The sequence below is a fragment of the Schistocerca serialis genome, chromosome 9 (assembly GCF_023864345.2).
Source record: "Schistocerca serialis cubense isolate TAMUIC-IGC-003099 chromosome 9, iqSchSeri2.2, whole genome shotgun sequence".
In the NCBI taxonomy this organism is placed as follows: domain Eukaryota; kingdom Metazoa; phylum Arthropoda; class Insecta; order Orthoptera; family Acrididae; genus Schistocerca; species Schistocerca serialis.
The window spans coordinates 282,354,864-282,380,881 of NC_064646.1; the positions used below are offsets into that span (position 1 = coordinate 282,354,864).

The 26,018-nt window shown below is 41.8% G+C and overlaps 1 protein-coding gene across 1 annotated transcript in view; it reads right to left on the bottom strand.

Annotated features, from left to right (window-relative positions):
• LOC126418668 (alpha-tocopherol transfer protein-like) overlaps window positions 1-26,018 on the bottom strand; it is a 126,141-nt gene that overhangs the window by 35,190 nt on the left and 64,933 nt on the right. The window contains exon 2 of the mRNA XM_050085552.1: window positions 4,439-4,574. Within this exon, the coding sequence (XP_049941509.1) occupies window positions 4,439-4,568 (130 nt within the window). The 5' untranslated portion in view covers window positions 4,569-4,574. The remainder of the gene's footprint in view (window positions 1-4,438; window positions 4,575-26,018) is intronic.

Genomic DNA, 26,018 nt, shown 5'->3' on the forward strand with positions numbered 1-26,018 from the left:
CGTCAATGACACCTCGTTGAATCTGTCCAATAAATATCATTTCTATTCCGAAGGCCTCCATCGCTACTTAAATACCTGACCTGCAGGCATCAAGAGTAGGGAACTGTGTTGTACCGTGGAACACTTTACACACATTCTCCTATAGTCAGACCTGTAATAGGAGTTTAATATATTCTCTCATTTCATTTTGGAATGATGACATTCACTTTTTTTGCACGCTGCATTCTTTTTATGAAATTACAAAAATTACTCCGGAAAACGAAGTTTTTTCCAAATGTGGAAACATGTTCCAAGGCACAGTACAGTCATGTACCTAGAAACAAATATTCTAGTGAAATTTAAAATCGAGAAAATCCTTTCAATACTGTACTTAGTCCTCTAGGCCTATCTGTTATATTATTACTTTAATACACATCCCTAATCAGTAAGTACAATCGAATTACGCATAAGCATTATCAAAAACGAGTTACAACTTAAATACTGAAACTGAAGCTAATGGAATGTAACACAAGTTTCCATTTTCACGACAGGTTACGTTGTTCAGACATTAACGAAATTCAGTTAATTTGCGAATACCCCGTATTCCATGGTAAAAGACTGTGTTTTGTTCCAAGGTACAAAATAGCGCATGATCGACGAAGTATGGCTTAACCACCCATACGTTATGTAACTAGTTTTAAAATTTTATAGAATTTTACCTGTCATAAAAATCTGTAACTGAAGAATTAACCACATACTGCAAACAGCTTATAAGTATTACAAAGCACTTAAATGTGTGGGGCTCGAAATGTTACAAATGCTGCACAAAACACAACCTCATCTCTATCAACAACAAGACCAGCAGAAAATGACGAAAACTGCTCACGGCAGTCTCTAACGCACATTCCTTCATGCACTTCTAAAATCATACATTGAAGTATTGACCAAACGACATCATGTGTTCCTACGTACTCTATTCTCTATGTACAACGCTCTCAAATACCATCGTTCAGATGGCTGATGTTCCGAATGTGGACGCATAGCCTCGTCTTTAAACAAAATGGGAAGTGGTCGAAGCAATTTTAGTATCCCATTAGAAAATAATTATTTCTGATTCCACAAGGAATTAATTATCTTCTACTCTTCTTGATTGCATCCCGACACCGCATTAAAAAACGGTCAAGAACTTGGATGTAAGTTTGGACGAGTCTCTCAGATGGGCAGTAAATGCTGTCACCACCTACAGGGACAGTACCGACTGCCTCTATGCATTCCAGAAGTTTCGGGACATATTTCCACAGTGAAATGTAAATTTGTGGAACCACGCCGGCCACTGTGGGCGAGCGATTCTAGGCGCTTCAGTCCGGCACCGCGCTGCTGCTACGGTCGCAAGTTCGTATCCTGCCTCGGGCATGGATGTGTGCAATGTCCTTAGGTTAGTTAGGTTTGAGTAGTTCTAAGCCTAGGGGACTGATGACCTCAGATGTTAAGTCCCATAGTGTTTAGAGCCATTTGAACCATTTTGTGGAACCACTCGTTCTGCTAAACCTCAACTGACAATATTTATGACTCAATAGAATATAGAGTTCACCAGATATCAGTGGATTAAACATTATTCAGAAGTGCTTTCATGGTGACATTTCTGGCAAGTGTGTAGTTTCTTTGGCACAGTAAAAGAGGCCGTTAAAAAGTGACAGCGAAGGTTGCTAACATACTCTGATGAGGCAAAACACTATGACCACCTGCCTCATGACGCGTTAGTTCACATTTGGAAGGCAATGCAATGCAGAAGCGGTTCTGCATAGCACAGATTCGATGAAATATATGGCATCAGACGTCTAGGAACAGGTCATACAATTCCCATAAATTACGGACCGGTCTTAATAGGCATGGAGCTGGTGCCCTATAACGTCTTATATGTAATCCACTTTGTTCAATTCAGTAGAATTTGGTGCCCAAGGCATCAGTATGAATTCTCTTCCCATCCCAACGCTGCACGATTGTGATGCGGACAGTTTTCCGGCTTGAAGGTGCCATCGGCCTCAGGGAGGACATCAAGCATTCAGGGCCGCGCGGGATTAGCCGAGCGGTCTAAGGCGCTGCAGTCATGGACTGTCCGGCTGGTCCTGGCGGAGGTTCGAGTCCTCCCTCGGGCATGGGTGTGTGTGTGTTTGTCCTTAGGATAATTTAGGTTAAGTAGTGTGTAAGCTTAGGGACTGATGACCTTAGCAGTTAAGTCCCATAAGATTACCTTATCAGTTAAGTCCCATAAGATTTCACACACATTTGAACACTTGAACAAGCATTCAGGTGATCCACAGTAATGCACACTTAGTCCGCGGGGGGCCATGATGCCTTCAGTTACCACCACAGGTTCAATGGGAGCTCAGATGAACGTTCCCCACTGCACAACACCGCCCATACCAGCCTGTGCCCGTAGTGTGGTGCATGTTTCGAGCAACCGTTCATCTCGATGGCGGAGTATTCGGACTCGACAGACGGCCTTCTGTAACAAGAGACGTGATTCATCCGATCCGGCGCTTCGTTTCCATTGATCCTCAGTGCAATCTGGATCGCTGATTACAATCGTAACTGATGCTGTTGATCAACATGAGAATCCACAGCATTTGCTTCCTACGGTGCCCCATGTTCAACAATGTCTGCTGAGCGAAGCACTCCGAAACACTTGCGACTCGACTCCACCAGTACTGCAATCTTGTCGTTAGGTCTGCCACAGATCGCCGCCTATCCTGTTCTGTCTCCGACCTCCCATTTCCCTTACGAGGCGAGGACTTCGTGTACATTTTCGGCTCATCAGTCCCCAGTTTATTTAGAATATTGCCTACATATAGGTTGTTTCCAAAGTTTCATCTGATTTCAGAAGTCTATATCCTGTAAATTAATAACGACAGAAATTTGGGGTTGGTATAAAGGGCAATCAAAAAATTTCCATTTGAGGACGTTGCTACACTGAATACGCAACGTAGCGCGACTCTGATGCGATTGTGTGAGCACAGGCATGTAGACAAAGGGTTAGTGTGGCATTCGTGTCTTTTCGATGTGAATGCTATAAATGTGGAAACGTGGACTATGGCGATGTTATTAACAAATGCGTGCAAACATCGCCTACAAACTGTTATATTTTTTCTTGGATGCCGAAGGACAAACAGTGGTAGACACCCATCGGAGAATGAAGAATATGTACGGGGCAGCAGGTCTGTCGAAAACCAACGTTGCGAAATGGCGCGCTACAAGGGGTGCTGCTACTTCATGATAACGCACCCCCCATATCGCTAATGTCGTAACGCAGTAGTTACGACAACTGAAGTGGGAGGCACCCGAGCATCTGCCCTATAGCCTGATATCTGCTCACGAGATTACCGCGCCTTCGGTCCCCTAAAAATGGCTTTGAAAGGTCGACGATTCCTGTCGGACGAGGATGTGAAGCAGGCAGTTGTGGACTCCTTCACGCAACAGAACACACTGTTTTCCCAAACGGGTATCTTCAACTGGGTTAGCCGTTGGGATGATTACTTCAATGCTCACGGCGATCTTGCCTGATTCGCTTACCGATCCTGGACCGTACGGCAGTCGAAAGGAAACTCTTTAATCGCCCCTTAACTTCCAACTAAAAATTAAAAGTGTACCGTGGAGACAGTTGTATGCTGTTGGATGATGCTGTTACTGGTAGAGATCTGTGGAGTGTAGGTAGCTCGCTCCCTCGTTCGTTCAAAGCTCAATACATGTTGAGTCGAGATGGCGATAACAGAGAATCTATAGGCGTTTTGTGTTCTGCGTTTCAATAAGTGCAGTTCAATTACAACAATAGCGTGTCATTTTCATCGACACTGCGCCTCCGCATTTGCCTCCAAGCTCGACTGTCTCTCAGTACGTCGCTTTCTTCTGGAGGTTTGTGAAAGATACTATGTGCGTCCCGCTCTATGAAATGTGAGTGAACTGCGACGACACACAACAACAGCAGTGAATGCTATCCCAAATTTTTATCCGTATTCACGTAGATGATACAGTCTTTTCAAATCAGATGAAACTTTTTGAGACACCCTGAATTGTGGCAATAGAGAGCACCTCCATAAGGAAAAAACTGCCGTTGTTAACTTCAGATATATGTCATTTTTACAAAAAAAAAAAATGTTCAAATGTGTGTGAAATCTTATGGGACTTACCTGCTAAGGTCATCAGTCCCTAAGCTTACGCACTACTTAAACTAAATTATCCTAATGACAAACACACACCCATGCCCAAGGGAGGACTCGAACCTCCGCCGGGATCAGCCGCACAGTCCATGACTGCATCGCCTAAGACCGCTCGGCTGATCCCGCGCGGCTTCATTTTTACAGACACTGATGTGATCTCACTTGAAGGCCATCATATTAGTCTATCAAAAAATTTTATACTCACATTCTAGAGCGTGCTGGAGAATTTCAAAGAATCATCTTACCTGGTATGTTTGGTAAATGAGACTGCTTTGACACCCATTCCCGCAAGTGTTGGAGGTCGTCTTCCTTCAGCTCTGGATTTTTGCTGAACTCGTCAGCTACGGTGATTACCTTCATTTCCGTGGGCGGCATCGTTCTCTATAACAGAAGTAAATCGTTTTAAAATTCTGGAAGTGGCAATATTTTTAGCAGGTATTAAAAATAATGTTAACACGTTTTTTTTTTACTGGTATACGTTTGTTTTGAGTGACAGACTAACACTGGAGCAAATAATGGCTGCAACCGTGATTGAGGTCTATGTTAATCAAGTAATATTATTATCTGACGAAAGGTTGTAGAACGATGAGCACAAGAGCCACCTAACCATATATCATGTCTACGAATAGTTTATCAAGTAGCCACGATGGCGCTGTGATCTATAATGAACGAAAGAGGCCTACCAAAGTCTTTTACAAGTCCTCACGAAAATACCTACACTAAAATAAAACTGGACGCACATTAACCGAAGGTGCTAACATTTGTATTGACGGTACTCTAAAGGAATATAACTTGCAAGAAAGAAAGTTTAAATTAAATTGATACAGATATACATAATATATTAATTATCATTTCAGAAAATCAGGATGCACGGTACTATGCATGATATTTCGCCAAGTAAATCTACTGTGTAATGAAACTATCCATAATAGAAAACAAAAGTCGTTGTCTTCAAAAAGAGCACCCAATTACAACAAAAATTTGAGTTTCTGTTCAGTTAATAGCTCTTATATTTTAACTACTTCAGATGGGGAATAAAATATGACTGTAATTATGATATGAAAAGTAAAACACACAGATTTCGATGTACACGTGGTACAAAATAGTGTACAAAAAACAATAAGATCGGAAAGGGTCTATCGCTGAAAATTCGCTCACAGTGCTCACTATACGGTACAGCTATGTAAATTGATGCACATCGTAAAGTACCCTTTCCCAACCGGTTGGAGCGAGTTATGGGAAGAGTAATTATTTCACCCCTAATTTCAGCTGGGAAAGTGGTATGAAAAGGAAGAAAAATGGATGATTTACATTTTACGAATTCAAAAGAAGGATTACACACTCGCCGTAATGAAATACTATGATAAAAATCGGGCCCAAATACCTTTTAAACTTTATATTTAGAGCGTAAAATATGTGTTAAAACTTGACTCGCCCATCATCAAAATGGCTCTGAGCACTATGGGACTCACCTGCTGTTGTCATCAGTCCCCTAGAACTTAGAACTAATTAAACCTAACTAACCTAAGGACATCACACACATCCATGCCCGAGGCAGGATTCGAACCTGCGACCGTAGCAGCAGCGCGGCTCCGGACTGGAGCGTCTAGAACCGCACGGCCACCGCGGCCGGCCGCCCGTCATCGTTCTCACTCATATTCACTCGTTCGGTGACACATCATCACGCAATGCTAATAACCCATTGCATGAAATTCTTATTAAAAGTCTAATAAAATGATTTTATCAGGATTAGAACCATAAATCAGAAAACAATGCTGGGTGATATGTTATAAATCATATGAGCTGGATGCGAAAAGAGAAAAGTAATGTACGCTACGCTATTACCAAGCATGGTAGCGGGGAGGTGCAGTGGTATAACAGAAGTGCTCCATTATGTGAAGAATTAGAGAACCAACCGAACGTGACCAAATGAGAAAGGAATTTCAGAAATAAAATTAATAAAAGAAAAGTAATTTATGTCCTCTGAAGCCGTACGCAAAATGTAGTAGTCGAAACTCTCCTGAACTAATAAAAGTAAAAAGGGTAGTCTGAAAAATCAACAAATATATACTAATCAAACGATGCAGGCCTTCAGGACCAGTATTTGCGTTTTTACTGATTTTTGTTTCAGCGGCGTTTGGCCATGGTTCATGGCATATTTCTCTGCCTAAAACCGAGCGAGGTGGCGCAGTGGTTAGCACACTGGACTCGCATTCGGGAGGACGACGATTCAATCCCGCGTCCGGCCATCCTGATTTAGGTTTTCCGTGATTTCCCGAGATCACTTCAGACAAATGCCGGGATGGTTCCTTCGAAAGGGCACGGCCGATTTCCTTCCCCATCCTTCCCTAATCCGAGCTTGTGCTCCGTCTCTAATGACCTTGTTGTCGACGGGACGTTAAACACTAATCTCCTTCTCCCTCCTCTCTGCCTAACGTTTCATCTTCCAATGCTGGAGTCGGTACAACAGGCTATAACGTCTCAGAAAGCTATTACAGATACAAAACAAGCTCAAGAAGTCGACATGTTTATACGTAGCCACGCAACTGTCGGTTCGTGTTGTCATCAGAATGCAGCCTCAGATCGCTGAGTCGCGCTGACCTTTGTTATGGGCATTGTTTTAGATTTTATTTACTTTCTGAGACTGTAGTCTCGGATAATATCTCCAGCATTAGGAGACGAAACGTTACGCAGAGAAATATGCCTTGGGACCACGGGCTAATACCCATAAAACAAAAATTACCGAGGAAACAAATATATGTCATTTTACCAGTTTTTCTGCTTCAGTGATCAAGTTTTAAATTTTTAAGGGACAGATTACCTGGCAATGAGCAACAAGGTAAAACTATCTTTGTAATAGTTCATTTCCATTACACATCCACTCTATATATTCTTACACTTTTCAGCCTTCCCTTTTTGGTCAGCAGTCAGCACTGGTCTTTCATCCTGACATCTGCTTCTCTTTCCTCCAGAGGTCTATTTAATTTTCCTGTAGGCGGTATCTATCTCTCGCCAAATTATAAATGCTTCTATATGTTTACAGTTGCCATCACGCCATTTTTGCTTCTTCATTTTGCACTTCCTGCCAGCCTTATTTTTATATGTTGGTATTTCTTTTCACCTGTTTCATTTGTTGCATTTTTATATTTTTCCCTTCATCACTTAAATTCGATATCTCCTGTGATAGCCAAGGGTCTCTAGTAGACCTTCTCTTTTTACCTTTTCATGCGCTGCTGTCTTCACTATTTTATCTGTCGAAGCTACCTATCTGTCTTCTACTGCATTCGTTTCCCTGTTTCACTCAATCATTGTCCAATGCTTCTTTTGAAACTCTCACCAACCTCTGTTTTTTTTTCAGCTTATCCAGGTCCCACCCATCTCCTTAGCGTCGTGTATTTTTGTAAATTCTTCAGTTTCAATCTACAGCTCATAACCAATAAATTGCGGCAAGAGTTCACATCTGGCCCATGGAAATGTCTTACTTTCAAAATCTGGTTTCGAAACCTCTGTGCTACCATCATACAATCAATCTGAAACTTTCCAGAGTCTTCAAGTTTCTTCCCCGTATAGAGACTTCTTTCAAAAGTAAGCATACAACATACAAGGTAGATCTAAAAAAATGTATATACACTTTAAAGAAAGGAAGGAAGATTTAGATTTAACGTCCCATCTGGCTATACAGATCACACGTTTTGAAATCACAATGGGTGTTTTACAATGGGTGTAGTACAATGGTTGAGCAATAGATGGCAGTAGTGTTGTCACGCGCCAGTGTTAATGTACAAAGTGAGGCCGTGGCGCAAATATGATTGTTATTCGCGCAAGGAAAAAGCATTTTTAAATGGTAATGGAAATTCAAGAACATCTGTGAAGTGCAACGACACTGAAGACAGTGGAACTGTACCGCCAACACAACCAAGCGTCGCTTGGCATCGCTATTGAGTTCGGAACTGTGGAACAATATGCATAAGGGAAGATCGACCGTCACAGAAACAGGTGAACTTCCTCTGAGGTGCTAGATGCATTCACCCGCTAATCACTGAAATCAACACAGCAATGTGCACGTGAAACAGGCGTCAGCAGGGCAAGCGTAAGTCGTATTTTGCAGAGTAAAATGGAAAGTTTACATTCTGCAACTGTTATACACTCTAAATGTGGACCACCAAGATACGAAAAGTCAGTTTAGTGAATGGTTCCTCGCGCAGGTTGAACATGATGTCAATTTTGTTTCCAAAGTGGTGTGGCCTAATGAGCCACAATGTAAATTACATGGCACAGTAACCAGGCATAACTTGCGTACGGGCCCACGCGAAATCCTCAGGTTAGAGTTGAGCGAGCGGACAGGGTCCGGTGCGGGTTATCAACAATGGGAATGGCTGGATCTTTCTTTTTCGGAGAAGGAGTTACTGGGAAATGCTAGACTTATTAATTTTACCATCCTTTCGTGCTTTATTTGGTGGAATACAAAGAAGCAATTCAGAGGCGGGCTGCTAGATTTTTTACCGGTAGGTTCGAAGAATACGCAGGTATTACGCAGATACTTTGGAAAATTAACTTGGAATCACTGGTGAGAGGGCGACGTTCTTTTCAAGGAGCAGTACTGAGAAAGCATAGAGAACCGGCATTTGAAGCTGACAGCAGAACGATTCTACTATCTCCGGCGTACATTTCACGGAAGGACCATGAGGATAAGATTAGCGAGATTAGGGCTCATACTGAGGCATACAGACAGTCATTTTTCCCTCGCTGTATTAACGAGTGGAACAGGAAAGGAAACGACTGGTAATGATACAGGGTGCCTCCACCACAGAACATATGGTGGCTCGCGGAATATGTTTGCAGATGTAATGTCGACGAACCTATTTTCTTCCAACAAGTTGGCGCCCCATCCCGCTTTCATAGGGATGTGCACACCCAAATGGATAACAATTCACCGGGAAGCTGGGTTGGAGGAAGGCGTCCTATCGAGTACTAGCACTTTCTCCTTATTTTCCCATACTTTATTTTTACTTGTGGGGTACCCTCAAGAAAGTAGTGTACTGCAGGTAGCCATACACACTAGCACAACTGCGACATGAAACTGACACGGTTTGTCAAGCAATTCCTGTAGCTGCTCTGGAAGATGTGACCTCGAACGTAAGGCACCTTTCTCGGAACAGCTTAGAGGTGGGTGGTTTGCAGTTTGAACATTTATTGTAATTGTTTTACTTTGAGTCATTGTAATATGAACATAACATATAATTATCTTTATCAAAAACTTTACACTTCTTTTAAATCTAGCCTTATACCAATTAGTGAACGGAAAGCCCGCTGTCTTTTGTAGTGAGAGAAAGTTGCTCGATTAGTGTACCACTAAACTATGTACACACGCTTATCCGACATCGCGAACCTTCCCTTCGCGGAAGGTCGCTTCAGCAACTGACGAGTAACCGTGCAGCCATCAGCGGGTTTGTTGCCTACCTCAGCTGACTCGCCGTCGGTAGCGCTATGTGCTGGTCATTGCATCACGAAGGGTTTACTGCGCTGTTTTGCCTGAGTCAGAACGAAGAATTACGCTAGAGTAATCTGTCAAACAGTGCGATGGAGTTGTGCAGCGTGCTCACGGCGCGATGTGTGTTTCGCATTCCGAGAGCGCGTTTCAAACTGTGTACTTGTTACCGGCCTTACAAACAACACTTTTCTTGACAGCTCAGTTCAATGATTGTAGTTCCCGGTTCCCTACAGTTCCCACTCTTTTCGTTGGTGTGACTTCCTAAATGACATGCATGCCTAGATCGGTAGACGTCGAAATTATTATTATTATTTTTTTAAATTTACACACCGTATTCTCTCGGGCTAGACACCCGTTCCTACCGTGCGGAAACTGAAGGCGTTCTTGACGAATAAACCAAAAGGTTCCTTGTTATGTATCACTTTCCTCAGAAATAATACTGCAAAACTGATTTGAATTAATTTATACTTTTTGATCACCTAAAAGAACAAATTCTAGACTAACAGCCTGCGCAACCGAGAGTTACGTTGTGACACGCTGATTTGAATCGATCCTTCCCTTATTTCTGACAAATGTTCACTCTTCGTCTCTCCATATCCTTTTCCACTTATCTGCCGTGACAATGTATTCCATCTATTCTGTTAAAAGAACAGGACATCTGGCCCATTGTCTAAGTCTAGAGACTCGCATTCAGAGAGGAACGGAATTCAAACCCACGTTGGTCACCTTATCGCTGTTTCCTTAAATGAGGTCAATGGAATACCGGAATACTTCCCTTCATAGACTGCGGCCTTCTCCTCCTCTGTCTTTGCTCAGTTCAAACTAATTCTCTATCTCTAATAATCTTGATTTAGACATAACTTTAAACATTAACTTCTCTTATCCCCTTCTTTTCTTCCTTCCACCCTTTATGTTCCCAGAAGAATCAAGCTCAACCGCTCTTTAATGGCTGAAGGGGGCTAGGACGTCAAACGGGCCGACTTGGAGCAGGAGAGGCACCACACGACATTTTAATTTCCACTGTCTGTGCTTTTACAAATAAATTCATAAAACTTCGTCAGCATCACCAGGAATGGTACAGGATTCACACTCATAGCAGTGGAAGTTCAAAAACATAACAAAACAAATTTCTTTTCACGTGAAATTTCATTATTTTGTCATTTACTTGTTGCTATACGTAGACAATTCTTCATAAGTATGAGGCATTCTTCGATGAATTTTGCTCAGCACACAAACCATACTTACAGGTGTATGAAACTCTAGAATTTATTTAATTTATGAAAAATGATTGAGTTGTTACATTTGAAATTTCATGTTTAGAAAAAACTCAAATTTTATAGTTTATTATCTCAATTTTTAGCACAGTTTTTAATAGATTTGGAAAATTCTAGAGTTTTGCATTAAGAAGTGTGATTAATAAGCAGTGCAAAACTCAGCGAAGAATCTCTCTTACTTATGAAGAAAAGTGTACCTGTGGCAACAAATGCAGACAATAATAAGTGAAAAAATGATGAAATTTCACATGTAAAAATTTATTTTGTTATGATTTGGGTTTCTACTGCTATGATTGTGAATCCTGAATCCTTACTGATCATGCTGACAAAGTCTTATGAATTTATTTGTAAAAGCATACACAGTGGAAATTAAAATGTCCTGTGGTGCCTTTCCTGCTCCAAGTCTGCCCGTTTGACGTCCTACCTCCCACCCTCCACCCCCCCCCCCCCCCCACCCCCTCCTTAAGACATGTTCCGTCAACAAATACCATTCTTCTAGTAATGACTTTTCAGAATTATTTGTACCGAGAAATCCTTGTTTGAATAGATCTTTAGTACTACTCCTAATAAAGTGAATTCTCATGAAAGACGTTGTTTTCCTTTTACCATCCATTTCGGCCACATGATGGACAATATTCAGCTTTTCTACCACTTATATCAGATGTTTCAAGAGAAATAAATATTTTAGGAGGCGGTAGTATAGATTAGTTTGCGTAAAACATTCCATTTTTATTCGTTATGTAAATATAGCGGCCAGAATGCAACCGAAATAAATACTCACGTAAGATGTTAAGCAAAGGTAAGTTATTAAGTTCAAGAGTGGTTTTCATAAATTTCCCCTCTCCCATCAGTGCATTTTCGAATTCTCTTGACAACAGCACGTGTAGCTCTTCTGAAGTCGTGGGGTTATTTTATAAGGACAGCACTATTCACAATCTTAACGATCAGTCTTTCTATTGTGTTTGTCTCTGTAGACTTAGCCTTTGAAGCATCATCACGGGAAGAAATCTAGAAGGTGAAGGTCTGGAGACCCCCGTGGCCAAGAAACGTGACCGTTTCTGCTGATGCATATTCCGGGGAATGTTAGGCTAAGTGTATGCAGGAGCGACAACATACTAAAAGAGCATAGCCATCTTTGTAGACAAAGGAATCTCTTCAACAATGCTGGAAGCTCGTATTCAATAAAGTTTAGATAACAGGGCCGCATAAGACGATGCGATAAAACAACAGATCGAATCAGTTTATTATCATATTACGCCACACATTTACAGATAATTCTTCTTGAAAATGAGTCTACGCAAAGGTATGTGGATTTTCGTCGGACCACTGATGCGACTGACGAGTGCTGCTGATGCCGCCACCAATGTGAGTAAATGTGTTAATGGGATTACTCAGCGATTTGCTAACACCCAACGAAAAAGTTCCAAACGTTCTTGAAGGCGTTGAGTCAGCTGTAAATGATAGAGGCCGTGCATACGTAATGTCCTTCATAATCTTGGAATAGGGATATGTGCAGAAATTTTGCGTTTGTTTGTTGAACGACTACGTCTGCAAACTTAATGCCTTGTAATTCATCCACATTCTGTCCATTTGCACGTTCAGATGAAAATTATTTGGTCGCAGCACCAGCCTACGAAGTTTAGTGAAAATACCACTTGAACCTGGCGCTCTGCGGTTAGGGAATCAACTTCCGTATTGTCTACAACCAGCACCAGCGCCGATTCCATTACAAAACCCGTACATAAGTAACATCTCGACATACTAAGCGTTTGTAAAGACGTGCGGAACGGTTAAAATTTGAACCTGCTTACTTTATTCAAGACTTAATCTTCGTCTACAAGTTTATCCTACCCCTCTCTTCCCAATGCCTCCCATTACCAAACTGAAAATTCGTTGATGCGTAAGGACGTGTCCTGTCAAACGATCTCTTTTAGTCACACTGTGTCATAAATTTCTTTTTTCCTCATTTCGATTCAGTAGCTCCACATTAGTTACGCAATCAACCCATCTAATCTTCAGCATTCTTCTAATACATCACTTTTTAAAAACTTTTATTCTCTTCTTGTCTGAACTGAAATGCTTAGCATCCATGTTTCAGTTCCATTTAAAGCTACACTCCAGGGAAACTCTTCCTAACACTTAAATTTATATTCAGTGTCAGCAAATTTCTCATTTTCAGAAACGCCACTGCCAGTCTGCACTTTATATCTTCCCTACTGCGTCATCTTTACTTGTTTTTGTGCTTAAATATCAAAGCTCATCTACTTTGAATGTCACCTTTGCTAATCCAGCTCCCTCAGCAACGTCTGATTCAATTCGATTACATTCTATTGCCCTCGTTTTATTGTTGTTCTGATTCATTTTTTAATCTCTTTTCAGGAGACTGTCCATTCGGTTCAACTGCTTTTCCGTGCCCACTGCCGTCTCTGACAGAAGTACAATGCCATCGGAAAATCACAAAGATTTTATTTCTTCTTCCCGATCTTTCAAATTTCTCCTTGGTTTCATTCACACTTTGCTCAGAGTGCAGATTGAATAAAGTCTGGGGTAGGCTTCAAATTTGTCTCACTCCCTCATCAACTATGGCTTCTTTTTCATGTCCTTCGTCTCTTATAACTGCATTCTGAATTCTCTGCAAGTTGTAAGTAAAATTTGATCCACCAACAGGATTGGAAGTGGCTACTTCCTGGATTGGGCACCACTGCACTAGCGTGCCGTTGCGGCCTCAGTTTCAGAGAAAAAAAAAATGTATTTACAAGCTCCTTTAAAGAAATTCTGAATGTTTTGCCCACGAAATGGCATGGCATATACGTGCGAGAAGTCAGCTGATGATTTAAGTCTTACTAGTAAAATAACGCGTATTATGAAAGTGTTAGCAAAAACAACAATAATACTGCCATTCCAGTAGACTACAGCCGCGGCGCAGTAATTCAGTTGCTTTTCTCGCATACTGCAGAAGCCACTCTCACAAGGGAACCATCGTACCGGTTAACCACGGATTTTGATGAATTTTAGGTAGAATGCAGAGGGACTTGAACTGAGTACCTGTCTAGCAGGGTTCGATGCAACGGCAGTAAGTTTCCAAGAAAATCGATGTTGAAGTTTTATGCGTACCCGCTGTACCTGTAACGTTAGACAAGTTAACACCAAGTGAAAGTAGCGCCGCGGCAGGTGTTCACGACGGTCGAGGTGATGGCACTGGTTCAAATCCCGCATATGTACGTATTTTTCTTCACTTTAATCGTACAGAATATCTTTTAATAGTATATGTCACACAAAATTATTCAGAAATAGTCATTTTCGCTATTGTAACTTCACTAACAAATCAATCATTAGAGTAAACTGTCTTCAGATGTGTATTCCGTTCGTTACAGAATAGCTTACAAACTGTATTACTCGCTATTGATTGCATCGCTTGCTGTGCCAGAACACAATTCCGGATGATACGAGTCGTAGAAGCAACTAGAATACAAATGCGTAGAGCACCATGCACATTTAATGAAAGCTACCTTGCTGCCACACGGATGTTCCAGAAGCGATACAGGCAAACAAAAAAATGGCTCTGAGCACTATGGGACTTAACAACTGTGGTCATCAGTCCCCTAGAACTTAGAACTACTTAAACCTAACTAACCTAAGGACATCACACACATCCATGCCCGAGGCAGGATTCGAACCTGCGACCGTAGCAGTCGCGCGGTTCCGGACTGCGCGCCTAGAACCGCGAGACCACCGCGGCCGGCACAGGCAAACATAGCTCCTTTACATTCAAAAATATTGTTCTTTCTACGGTCAGCTTCGATGCGAACCACGCGTATTTGATCATTCCTGTAAAAGCAGGCCCACTAAACAGATGCAAATTTTTTTTAATGTGTTTTATGCAATCTTCCCTGTAAGCTATTTCTCTGTTATATTCTGTTCATCATAAGAATGAACCTGATTACACAAACACAGACGCGACTGGTGTTGTTACGCTCTAGGAAGTAGGTCTTACTTATGTGTTAGATATCTTATTACTTAGTTTCGTTAAATGGAACTTTAGATATTCTAATGTATCAACACCCATCAACGTGTTCCTTAATCTCGCTTTAGCTACGTAGTTTTTGTTTAAAAAATCGTGTACTGTCACGGCCCCCGTACTGTTGTGCTCTGATTGCCGCGTAATACACAGAATGAAAATTCCTAAGGCTGCTTCCTGCCCCGTAGCGAAATACGCGCGTGGAAGCCGGTTAAAAAGTGCCGAGAAATAGGTTGTTCCTAACGTTTTTCATAAATTTACAGATAAAATCGACTTTGAAGTTTTTCGAGCGACTGTATTTAATACAGCTGAGATTCAAATGCACTCTGGATATATAGCTGAATCTGTAACGTAGTAGAGACATATTTTGATGCAGTTCATGGATCAGTGGATCTAGTCTCACGTTCGGCATTTTTTTCTTTCCTTTGGTACTACCTTCATCTCGTACTTGTAATATTCATCATAATTTTTTATCAATAATGTATGTCTTCTTGTTTCTAATTACATATTGCACGAAAAATTCTTGTTTTCATTTCAAATATAACTTTTTTTTTTTTTGTAAATCCTATGGGACTTAACTGCTAAGGTCATCATTCCCTAAGCTTACACACTACTTAACCTAAATTAGCCTAAGGACAAACACACACACACCCATGCCCGAGGGAGGACTCAAACCTCCGCCGGGACCAGCCACACAGTCCATGTTCGGCTAATCCCGCGCGGCTATAACTTTTTCATTTTCGATATTTTATGAAACATTGTTAACAAAGGTTAATTGAATTAAGAAAACATAAAAATTTAATTTTTTGGACAAAAATGAAAAACCAAATACTCTTTATTTGGACTATGTCCATTGTTTTATACCACACATGTAGTTACACACGAACTAGAGTGATAAGTGTCGTAGAAACATTAAAAACAACCTTTTTCCACAGCATGGAACACTCCATACAAATGCTGCGTATTTACATTTGCCACTGTACCATTATAATATGGAACCAACAGAACTGATCTGGAGCCAAGTTAAGGGATTTGTTACGAAAAATAACAAGACTCTTTAAGCTGCCACACGTACTGCAACTATCGACCGCAGCTTTTTCACACGTCGCTGCCGAACGCTAGCGGGGTATAGAACTGCACGTCATAAAAGAAGAGGAGAAAATGCAGTGCCTTGGTGGCTTCGTGGATTCTGTTGTTGATCGACTCGTTATCGACGGTTCCAGAACTGAAATGAAGTTCTCGGATTCGGATAAGGAAGGAGCTAAGAGATTATCAGACGACTGACCGTAATTAATACCTTCAGTATTCAACAATACGGTGAAATCTCTGCAGTATGCTTTTTGCATCAGACATAGCTCTCTCAGAAAAATTACATTATGTGTAAGTTAGAAATTTTCATCACTCTTCTTTACAATTAGAGTACTATATAAGGTGATAACGAGAGCATTTTATGCATTCCTTCTGGTCACCTAAAGTGCTTGCGATAGTGCTGGAGTTTTGCCGAATATTATTTCATTCTTTTTAAAAATTAAATTATATTTGAAGCTATATTGTTTTTCTGCTCGTCCCTTTTTACGTCTGAACTGTAGGTGCTCACATCATTGCAGATAAGTTGGACCAGCTAGCTGGCTGGACTGTGCTTTCCAAGTTAATGCTCCGGTAAAGCTGTTGTCCGGCATTATCGCTCAGTCTATGTGCGTGTAACACAGCATAAAACGTATCCTTATGATCGTACTTGCCTGTACTGAACAGCCGGCCGGTGTGGCCGAGCGGTTCTAGGCGCTTCAGTCCGGAACCGCACGACTACTATGGTCGCAGGTTCGAATACTGCCTCGGGCATGGATGTGTGTGATGTCCTTAGGTTAGTTAGGTTTAAGTAGTTCTAAGTTCTAAGGGACTGATGACCTCAGATGTTAAGTCCCATAGTGCTCAGAGCCATTTGAACCATTTGTACTGAACACAGCTTGGCTTCCTCTCCATGTGAAACGAAATGCAGTGAGAGAGAAGCAAACACGGAAGAATACATGGTGTAATGTTTACATCAGGTTTATTCTTATTAAGAACAGAGTATTGTCTGTAGCAAGTTGGGAGCATTTTTTGTAGAAATTTTAAGCTGCTTGCAAAAATAAACATCACACAGTTGGCAAAGTGGAGTAAATTTGGATATTTGCTTTTCTTTAATCTACAAACATTTGATCGCAAAGTCTGTAGTCGGTATACGCCCCCCCCCCCCCCCCCCACTGATCCATATGTCCGCCCCCCTTCTCCCACCTCCTCCCCCTTACAAGAATTCACAGAATTTTATCCAAATATTTGTCATTTTAATTACGAATTACAAACATAATACGCATTTGTAGAATGTTAGCTGAGATGATTGATATACCAATAAAACTACTACAGCGAAAATGACCGTTTTTGAATAATTTTACGTGACATGTACTGTTTAATGTTACTATCTACGAGAGAAATGAAAAGAAGAAAAATCTGAGGATAGGATTTGCACCAGTACCATCAGCGTGGTAGCTGTGAATCTTGGCCGCTGCGCTACTTTTGCTTGGTCGAAACAGGGCTGACGTTACAGATACATGAGGTAAGCATAAAACTTCAACATCGATTTTCTCGAAAACTAGGGGCTCTCGCATGAAAACCCGTTAGCCACTCAGGACGGGTCACTCAACGACACACCCCAGACTCACCAAAATCTATCACTAACAGGTCTGATTGCCCCTTATCAGAAACTCATCAGTACGCATTCCCGTTTATGTTCTACGTTGTTTCCGCAAGTCCACCGCCGAGCCCCTAACCCATATTTTTCGTGTGACCTAGAGATACGTTTCTAAATACATCGCATTCGACGAGACGATAAACTCATGTCTTCCTCCAGACAGACGCCTTTGAAACAGGTTAACGCGCCGAGACAAGATTAAGTAACGACTTCACAAATGACCTGCAGGAAGACCTAGGCAGCTAATCGTCTTCCCTAGGCACTTACCAGACCTACTGCCAATGGACGTTAAATGGATGTTTACAAAGTTTTCGGTAAATCAGCTCCGACACATTACGCCGGTCTACTGATAACAAAATATCCATGTAGAGTAAGAACAATGCAACCCTGTAACGTGCCAACGTCTACGACTCGTTAGGGTTTTAGCATGTCTCTTAGAGCAGGTGTGACTTGGCTAATGGAAATGCAGCATTTTCTCCGTTAAAAAGAGTGCATCACATTAAAATTGTAGCTTACACTCTACACTGATGTGCAGTTGCATCATATCCACCACCATTACTTCAGAGCAGAAAGGTGAGTTCATGATGTGTCTGTACAGCTTTCAACGCTGATTATTTTAGCACCGTTTCATACATTTTCCATCTTCTTACCGAACTGCTATTGTACAGCTGTCTGTTTGTAACCACTCTCTCAATTTACGTCTTAGTTTTCGCGATAGTTCCTGCCTGCAAGTCGAAAATCATATTATATTGAATCCTGTGTAAGAAGAAAAAAATGAATCTTTATTTTGCAGAAGGGACCACCCTCAAAGTACTTTAATGGTAAGCACATACCAATTCAAATATCTTAAGGAATGGCCTAATAATGGAATGTTATTCTTATTTTTGCTCAATAAAAGCCACCTATCTTCCGGGCTCAGCATTTGAACTATTTTTCTTAAAATACACACCCAACTTCGGCTCATAAGACTATTTCTTTCACGGATTAAAAAAAAAAGAATTAAATATGTTACTTAGCCCACTTCATAGGAAGTCTAAACCTTATCACCATTGTTTTCTTTTTCTCCTTTAGGAAATTTGTAGTAAGTTCTATGAGACCAAACTGCTGAGGTCATCGGTCCCTAGGCTTACACATTACTTAATCTAACTTAAAATAACTTACGCTAAGGACAACACACACACACCCATGCCCGAGAGAGGACTCGAACCTCCGACAGGGGGAGCCGCGCGAACCGCGGCAAAGCGCCCTACACCGAACGGCTACCCCGCCCGGCCTTTTTTTTTATTTTTTCCTTTCCTCAACCGACTTATTCTAGAGCAGAGCGAGAAATGACGTCTGCGCCATCAAAAGGAAAGTAAGTCGTCGTCTTCTTCTTCTTGGAAACTAAAATCCTTTTTGCTAAAAAAATATCCTTAGAAACCAAAAGGCACTGTATCGTAAAAATCTTACAACACCATAAACTTTTTATCAAAAATGAAATCAATGTTTCGAAGACGGCTGCAGTAGGCAACCATTACAGAATAGCAGGAATAAAGCACAGCTAACCAGTCGCAATAAATGATGGTTTGCAAAAAACCTTGACCACGGTTTCGACGGATCTAAACTCGTCTTCTTCAGAGGGTCAGGCAAACGTCATATTAGCAATTCACTCAGTAAAAGCTGTCTCCACGTGGCACATATCGCCAACGACCTGTATGTCATATGTAAAAACCAAGGTCCCTTGAATGAAGGGCTTGTCGTATCAGTCATCACTTAGAATAACAGTCCATGTTAGTAGCTACATGCCGGCATGTAGCTACTGACCGTCGGAACCGTGGTCAAGTTCATTTGAAAAGCACCATTTATTGCAACTGGTTGGCTGTCTTTTATTCCTGCAGGAAAATAAAATCTCACACGGAAGTAAAATTCTTCTCGAAATATAAAGTTTTTTCGGAAAAATATCTTGCAATTTAACTATACCGTCCGTACACAGTGAACTAGTTACTTGACCGAGCGAGGTGGTGCAGTGGTTAGACACTGGACTCGCATTCGGGAGGACGACGGTTCAATCCCGCGTCCGGCCATCCTGATTTAGATTTTCCGTGATTTCCCTAAATCGCTCCTGACAAGTGCCGGGATGGTTCCTTTCAAAAGGCACGGCCAATTTCTTTCCCCGTCTTTCCGTAATCCAATGAGACCGATGACCTCGCTGTCTGATCTCCTTCCCCAAAACAATCCAATCCATCCAACTAGTTACTTGTTTCCCCATTGTTGTTGTTGTTGTTGTTGTGGTCTTCAGTCCTGAGACTGGTTTGATACCTCCCAAACTCGAATAGCACAGTGCTAACGAAAGACGGGCATACAGGCTGGATTTCCAGTGCGTCATTGCATAGTTCATAATTTTCACAAATGTTCATCGTGGTTTATGAAAAACGCCATCTTTCGTTATATTATTTTGTGAAACAGAATGTTCAAAATGTGTGTGAATTCTTATGGGACTTAACTGCTAAGGTCATCAGTCCCTAAGCTTACACACTACTTAACCTAAATTATTCTAAGGACAAACACACACACCCATGCCCGAGGGAGGCCTGGACCCTCCGCCGGGATCAGCAGCACAGTCCATGATTGCAGCGCCTTAGACCTCTCGGCTAATCAGAGATGGCTCTAAGCACTATGGGACTTAAGATCTGAGGTCATCAGTCCCATAGACTTAGAACTTCTTAAACCTAACTAACCTACGGACATCACACACATCGATGCCGAGGCAGGATTCGAACCTGCGACCATAGCGGTCGTGCGGTTTCAGACTGTAGCGCCAAGAACCACTCGGCCACTCCGGCCGGCGCTCGGCTAATACCGTGCGGCTTGTGAAATAGAATATTTCATATAGCTTCAGAAACTTTTTCAGCGTTAACATCCCCTCCGATAATCTGCATTCCTATTGTATTTTGAGAGGCTACAGATGGCGAAGGCTCCATCTGCGTAAGAGAACGCTGGGTCAGTACGGTCGTGTCGCCATCTCACTGAGACGCCTGCAGTCCTCGGTACGTGCGCAAACTCTGGAAGCAGTCCTCAATACGCCCTGATCAAGCTGCAAGCGACGACTCTGTGCCACCTGCAAAGCTGGCGTGCCAAGCACTGAGGCCTGCATACGGCCAGCTGCTGAGACGGCCTGCGCTGTGGAAGTGCAGTGTTCTGATACCCATCCCTGAAACTCATTTAGCTTCCCTAAGTGGACTCTGGTGAATTCCGGGATGGTCCCTTACAAAAGGGCAACGGTCGATTTCCCTCCCCATTTTTGTCCAGTCGGGGCTAACGCTGAAGTATGTCAACAGAAAATCAACCAGGCATTGAAAAGTATTTATAAGCTAAGAAATATGAAAATAACAATTGTAGTGTGTAAGAAAAATGACAAGACAAATGTTTTGTAAAATTTATTTAAGGTCTCTGCCAATCGATGGTGACAGTGAAGTATCCGCACCAAGCTCTTTGTTGGCGGGAGAGCCCGCGCATTGATACGTAGGGAGCGCGGCGAGAAGAGCGCAGCATTGGTGACAGAACACTCTTCAGTCAAGCTTTGTGCAGAGAAGTTGTATGTAGAGACAGAGCGGTGTGCCTGTTCGCCACCAGCTATATATTACTTGGAGGATACTACAATTATATAACTGGTAATTGCTTAAGAATTATTAGAAATTGACGTCATGAAGACATCAAAATACTTAAGCGCTAACTGCATATTGTAAGTTTGTTGTTACATTTTTTATCTGTTTTATGTAAACGATCCCCAAACTAAAGTTTTATAAAATGAATCATTATAAAGTGTTAAAAACTTATATTCAACCATTTTCAGTATAGATCAGTTTATCTCAGTCAGTATCGTGTTATTTTTCGTTAAACCCAGTAACCACAAGATTTAACTTTTGTTGAGTTTTTTTCAGTCTTTTATTTAATAATGACATTGAATTTTGCACCAGTAACTTCAATTAAAAAAGCAAATGACTAACAACCCAAATAATTATCAACACTAGATCAGAGTGAGTATATTCAGACATGCAGTAAGATGACGTTATCCAGAGGCGACCCAGTAAAATAAAAGGTAAGGAATATATATATATATATATATATATATATATATATATATATATATATATATATATATATATATGTTTTCAGGTTCACTGCATAGACAATCAGTACTAAGGGCCTTGGCGTAAACGTATGTGTTCACATCGAAATAATCTTCTTTTGATTAGTCGCATTAATGTTGCTACCAATAAAGGCACAAGGCGCACAACATTTGGTACGCTAAAGACTATCAGATCAGACACATTGTCAAAAGCAAGTCCAGACAGGAAAGCTCCAAGGCACAAAAAGTTCAATTCTCTTTCTTTCTCTCATTAGTCGGGAAGTAAATTAAATTATTTTATTCTAGACGGGAAGGTTATCGTCTAAACGCATTAAGTTCAATCATTATTTCTTTTATTTATTCGACGGGAAGGTTTCAACGTTGCATCGATAACGATACCGGTGAAGCAAAATTCAAGATTTTCGTAACTCGACCAGTTACAACCCAAAAAAGCAGGAAAGAATTGGTATCTCTCGCTCTACGGCAAAAAAAAAAGACACACCACGAAGGAATTATCCGAATGAGACTGAAATCGGTAGATGTCATGTTTACGTACGGATAAACAAATCATTACAGTTTCGAAAAAAATTATGATTTATTCAAGCTTCATAAATTAAGCAAGTGAATAACGAGTTGTCTACCGCAGACCATTCTGCGAGCACTTATTCGGCATTCGTCTTGGCATTAATTGATAGAGGTGTTGGGTGTCCTGAGGGATATCGTGCCAAATTCTGTCCAGATGGCACATTAGATTGTCAAAATTCGAGGGCCCTGCCTATAAATGTTACAAACCTTCTCAGTTGGGGAGAGATCCGGTGACTTTGCTGGCCAAGGTAAGGTTTGGCAAGCACGAAGACAAGCAGTAGAAGCTCTCGCCGCGTGCTGCCGAGCATTATCTTGCTGAAATGTAAGCCCAGAAATAGTCGACGTACCGCTGTACTGTAAGGGTGCCACAGATGATAACCAAAGGGGACCTGCCTTGAAAAGAAATGGCGTCCGAGACTATTACTCCTGGTTGTCGGGCTCTAAGTCGGGCAACAGTCAGGTTGATATTCCACCGCTGTCTATGGGAACTCCAGGCACATCTTCCGTCTGGAATATCATTGAGTGGAGTAGAACTCTCTTCAGTGACGAGTCCCGCTTCCAAGTGAGCCCCGATGACCGGCAAAGATGTTTCTGGACACGCTCCAGACAGCGGTGGGATACCAAACTGACTGTGGCCCCCCATACGTCCCGCCAGCTGGAAGTGATCGTCTGGGATGCGATTCCATTTCACAGCAAGACCTCTTTGGTTATCATCCGCGGCACCCTTAGAGCACAGCGGTACGTCGACGATTTCTCGGCTTATATTTCAACAAGATAATGCTCGCCCGCACAGGGCGAGAGCTTCTACTGCTTGTCTTCGTGCTTGCTAAGCCTTACTTTCGCCAATAAAGTCACCGGATCTGTCCCCAACTGAGAAAGTTTGTAGTATTATGGTTAGGGCCCCCAGATATTGACCATCTAATGCGCCAGTTGGACAGAATTTAGCACGATATCCCTCTGGAGGAAATTCAACATCTCTGTCAATCAGTTACAAGCCGAATAACTGCTTGCATAGGGTGAAGAAGCAGATCACCGCGTCATTGACTTGCTCAATTTGTGAAGCTCTTTCTCTTGAATAAATCATCCAATTTTTCTGAAAAATGGATAAAATGGCTCTGAGCACTATGGGACTCAACTGCTGAGGTCATTAGTCCCCTAGAACTTAGAACTAGGTAAACCTAACTAACCTAAGGACATCACAAACATCCATGCCCGAGGCAGGATTCGAACCTGCGACCGTAGCGGTCTTGCGGTTCCAGACTGCAGCGCCTTTAACCGCACGGCCACTTCGGTCGGCAATTTTTCTGAAATTATAATGATTTGTTTGTCTGCACATGTACATCACATCTACAGATTTCCATCCCATTCTGTTAATGGCGAAGCTACTTCTCGGATCACCATCTTTTCTCCTTTCCCTGTTCCATTCACGAATGGAAAATGGAAATTAGCGTTTGGCGTCATTGGCCAAGAGGCCCCTAGCGGGACAGGTCCGGCCGCCTAGGTGCAGATCTTATTACATTCGACGCCATTGGGCGACCTGCGCGCCAGATGTGGATGAAATGATGATGATTACAGCAAAACACCCAATCCCTGAGCGGGGAAAATCCCCGACCCAGCCGGGAATCGAACCCGGACCCGTAGGACGGCAATCCGTCACCCTCACCACTCAGCTCTCGGGGCAGACATTCACGAATTATGTGTGGAAAGTATGATTGTCGGTAAAGCTCGATGTGACATCTAATTTTTCTGATTTTTTTCGCCGTGATGACTGTATAAGACATAATTAATAGAATGCTAAATGTTGTGTTTTTCGACTCTTCTTGGAACATACACTCACGGAATTCTAGCAGAAAATTTCCGCGATGCACAACGGCTCTCTTGTAACGTCTGGTAGTGACGATTGTTGCATTCCTGTAACGCTCTCGTGCCAAGTAAACGATCACGTGATGAAACGCGCCCTCTTTATTGAATTTTCTGTATCTCTACTATTAATCCTACCCGATAAGAGTTCCAGACTGATAGCAGTACTCAAGAAAGCCACTTATTTTGTGCATGACCTATATTCGCTCAAGATTCTCCCTCTGAATCTCAGTCTGTCATTTGCTTATCCTACAACTTTCTTTATGAGGTCATTCCAGAGGGTAGCCCCTAGGTATTTTACGGCTTATAGTGTTCCACAGCCGGCGGTTCTAGGCGCTTCAGACCGGAACCGCGCTGCTGCTACGGTCTCAGGTTCGAATCCTTAGATTAGTTAGGTTTAAATAGCTCTAAGTCTAAGGGACTGATGACCTCAGATGTTAAGTCCCATAGTGCTTACATCCATTTGAACCATTTTGAACCATAGTGTTCCAGTAATTTCTCGCCAATGGTGTAAGAGAACAGTAGTGAACACCTTCGCCTTTGTACGCGCAAGATGTTACACCTACTTACGTTCAAGGTCAACTGCATGTACCTGCACCAACTGTCGAGCCTCTGTCGGTCTTTATGCATTTCGCTAAAGTCATCAGGAGTTGCAGTCTTCCGGTATTTGAAAATAGGCTCATGCAGCCTCCAATACTACCTTGGAATAGTCTCGTAATTACCTTTTCATCTGTCTTTGGAGGTATCCAAAAACATACTCGTACGCAGAAACTGAAAGTGTGGAAAATAAAATACGCGAAGAATAGCAAGTAATGAGAGAAATGCAACTAACATTTTCGTATTGCCAACACACTATCATAATGTCAGTATGAGGTAGCTTAAATGTGCGACTGGGATCAGTTGGAGAAGTGTTCTGTGAATGCCTCATCCAATGCATATCATCCGTTCCTCGTTTCGCTATATCAGCGGTTTCCTGGCAGTAAGTTTCGAAAACGGTTACATTTCTCCGAATGCTGTCTATGAAAACTGTAAATTGTGGTGCAATATTTTGTCTGTTATTCGGCTGAGAATCCAAAATGTCCGACAGAAGTTGATAAACAACTGCCTTGGCCTGTCAACGTGTAGTGGGCGCTTCTCAAGAATCGCATCAATGGTCTCATCATTGATTCTGATGAAACTATAAGAAGTAACTACAGTTCCTGACAAATAAGCTGCCGAAAGGCATAAAATTGATCATATATCAACGCACATGCTACCAAAATGACAGGTGTCCATTCCGGATAGATATTTACAGGACTTCCGAGTAGAAGACGTGGAGATCGTTGGATCAATTGTTTCGTAAATAAAAAATGTCTGCTTGTTCATCAGACTTAACACCTCTCGACTTTTATCTATGGGAAAAATTAAAACTAATGAGCTACACAGGAATTAAATGACTACCGAAAACATGTCGTGTGACACTGGCATTTTGCAGTATTGTTTATCACAATCGCTTTGTAGTAAACATCAGCGCAGAAGTTCAGATTTTTAGCAGCTGATGTAACAATCGCAACAATAAAAACAGGAATAATAAAAAAAATGTGTGTGAGATCTTATGGGACTTAACTGCTAAGGTCATCAGTCCCTAAGCTTACACACCACTTAATCTAAATTACCCTAAGGACAAACACACACGCCTATGCCCGAGGGAAGACTCGAACCTCCGCCGGGACCCACGAATAATAGCTGAGTCACTTATTTCTTTACATTTGGTCCAGCAGGCCA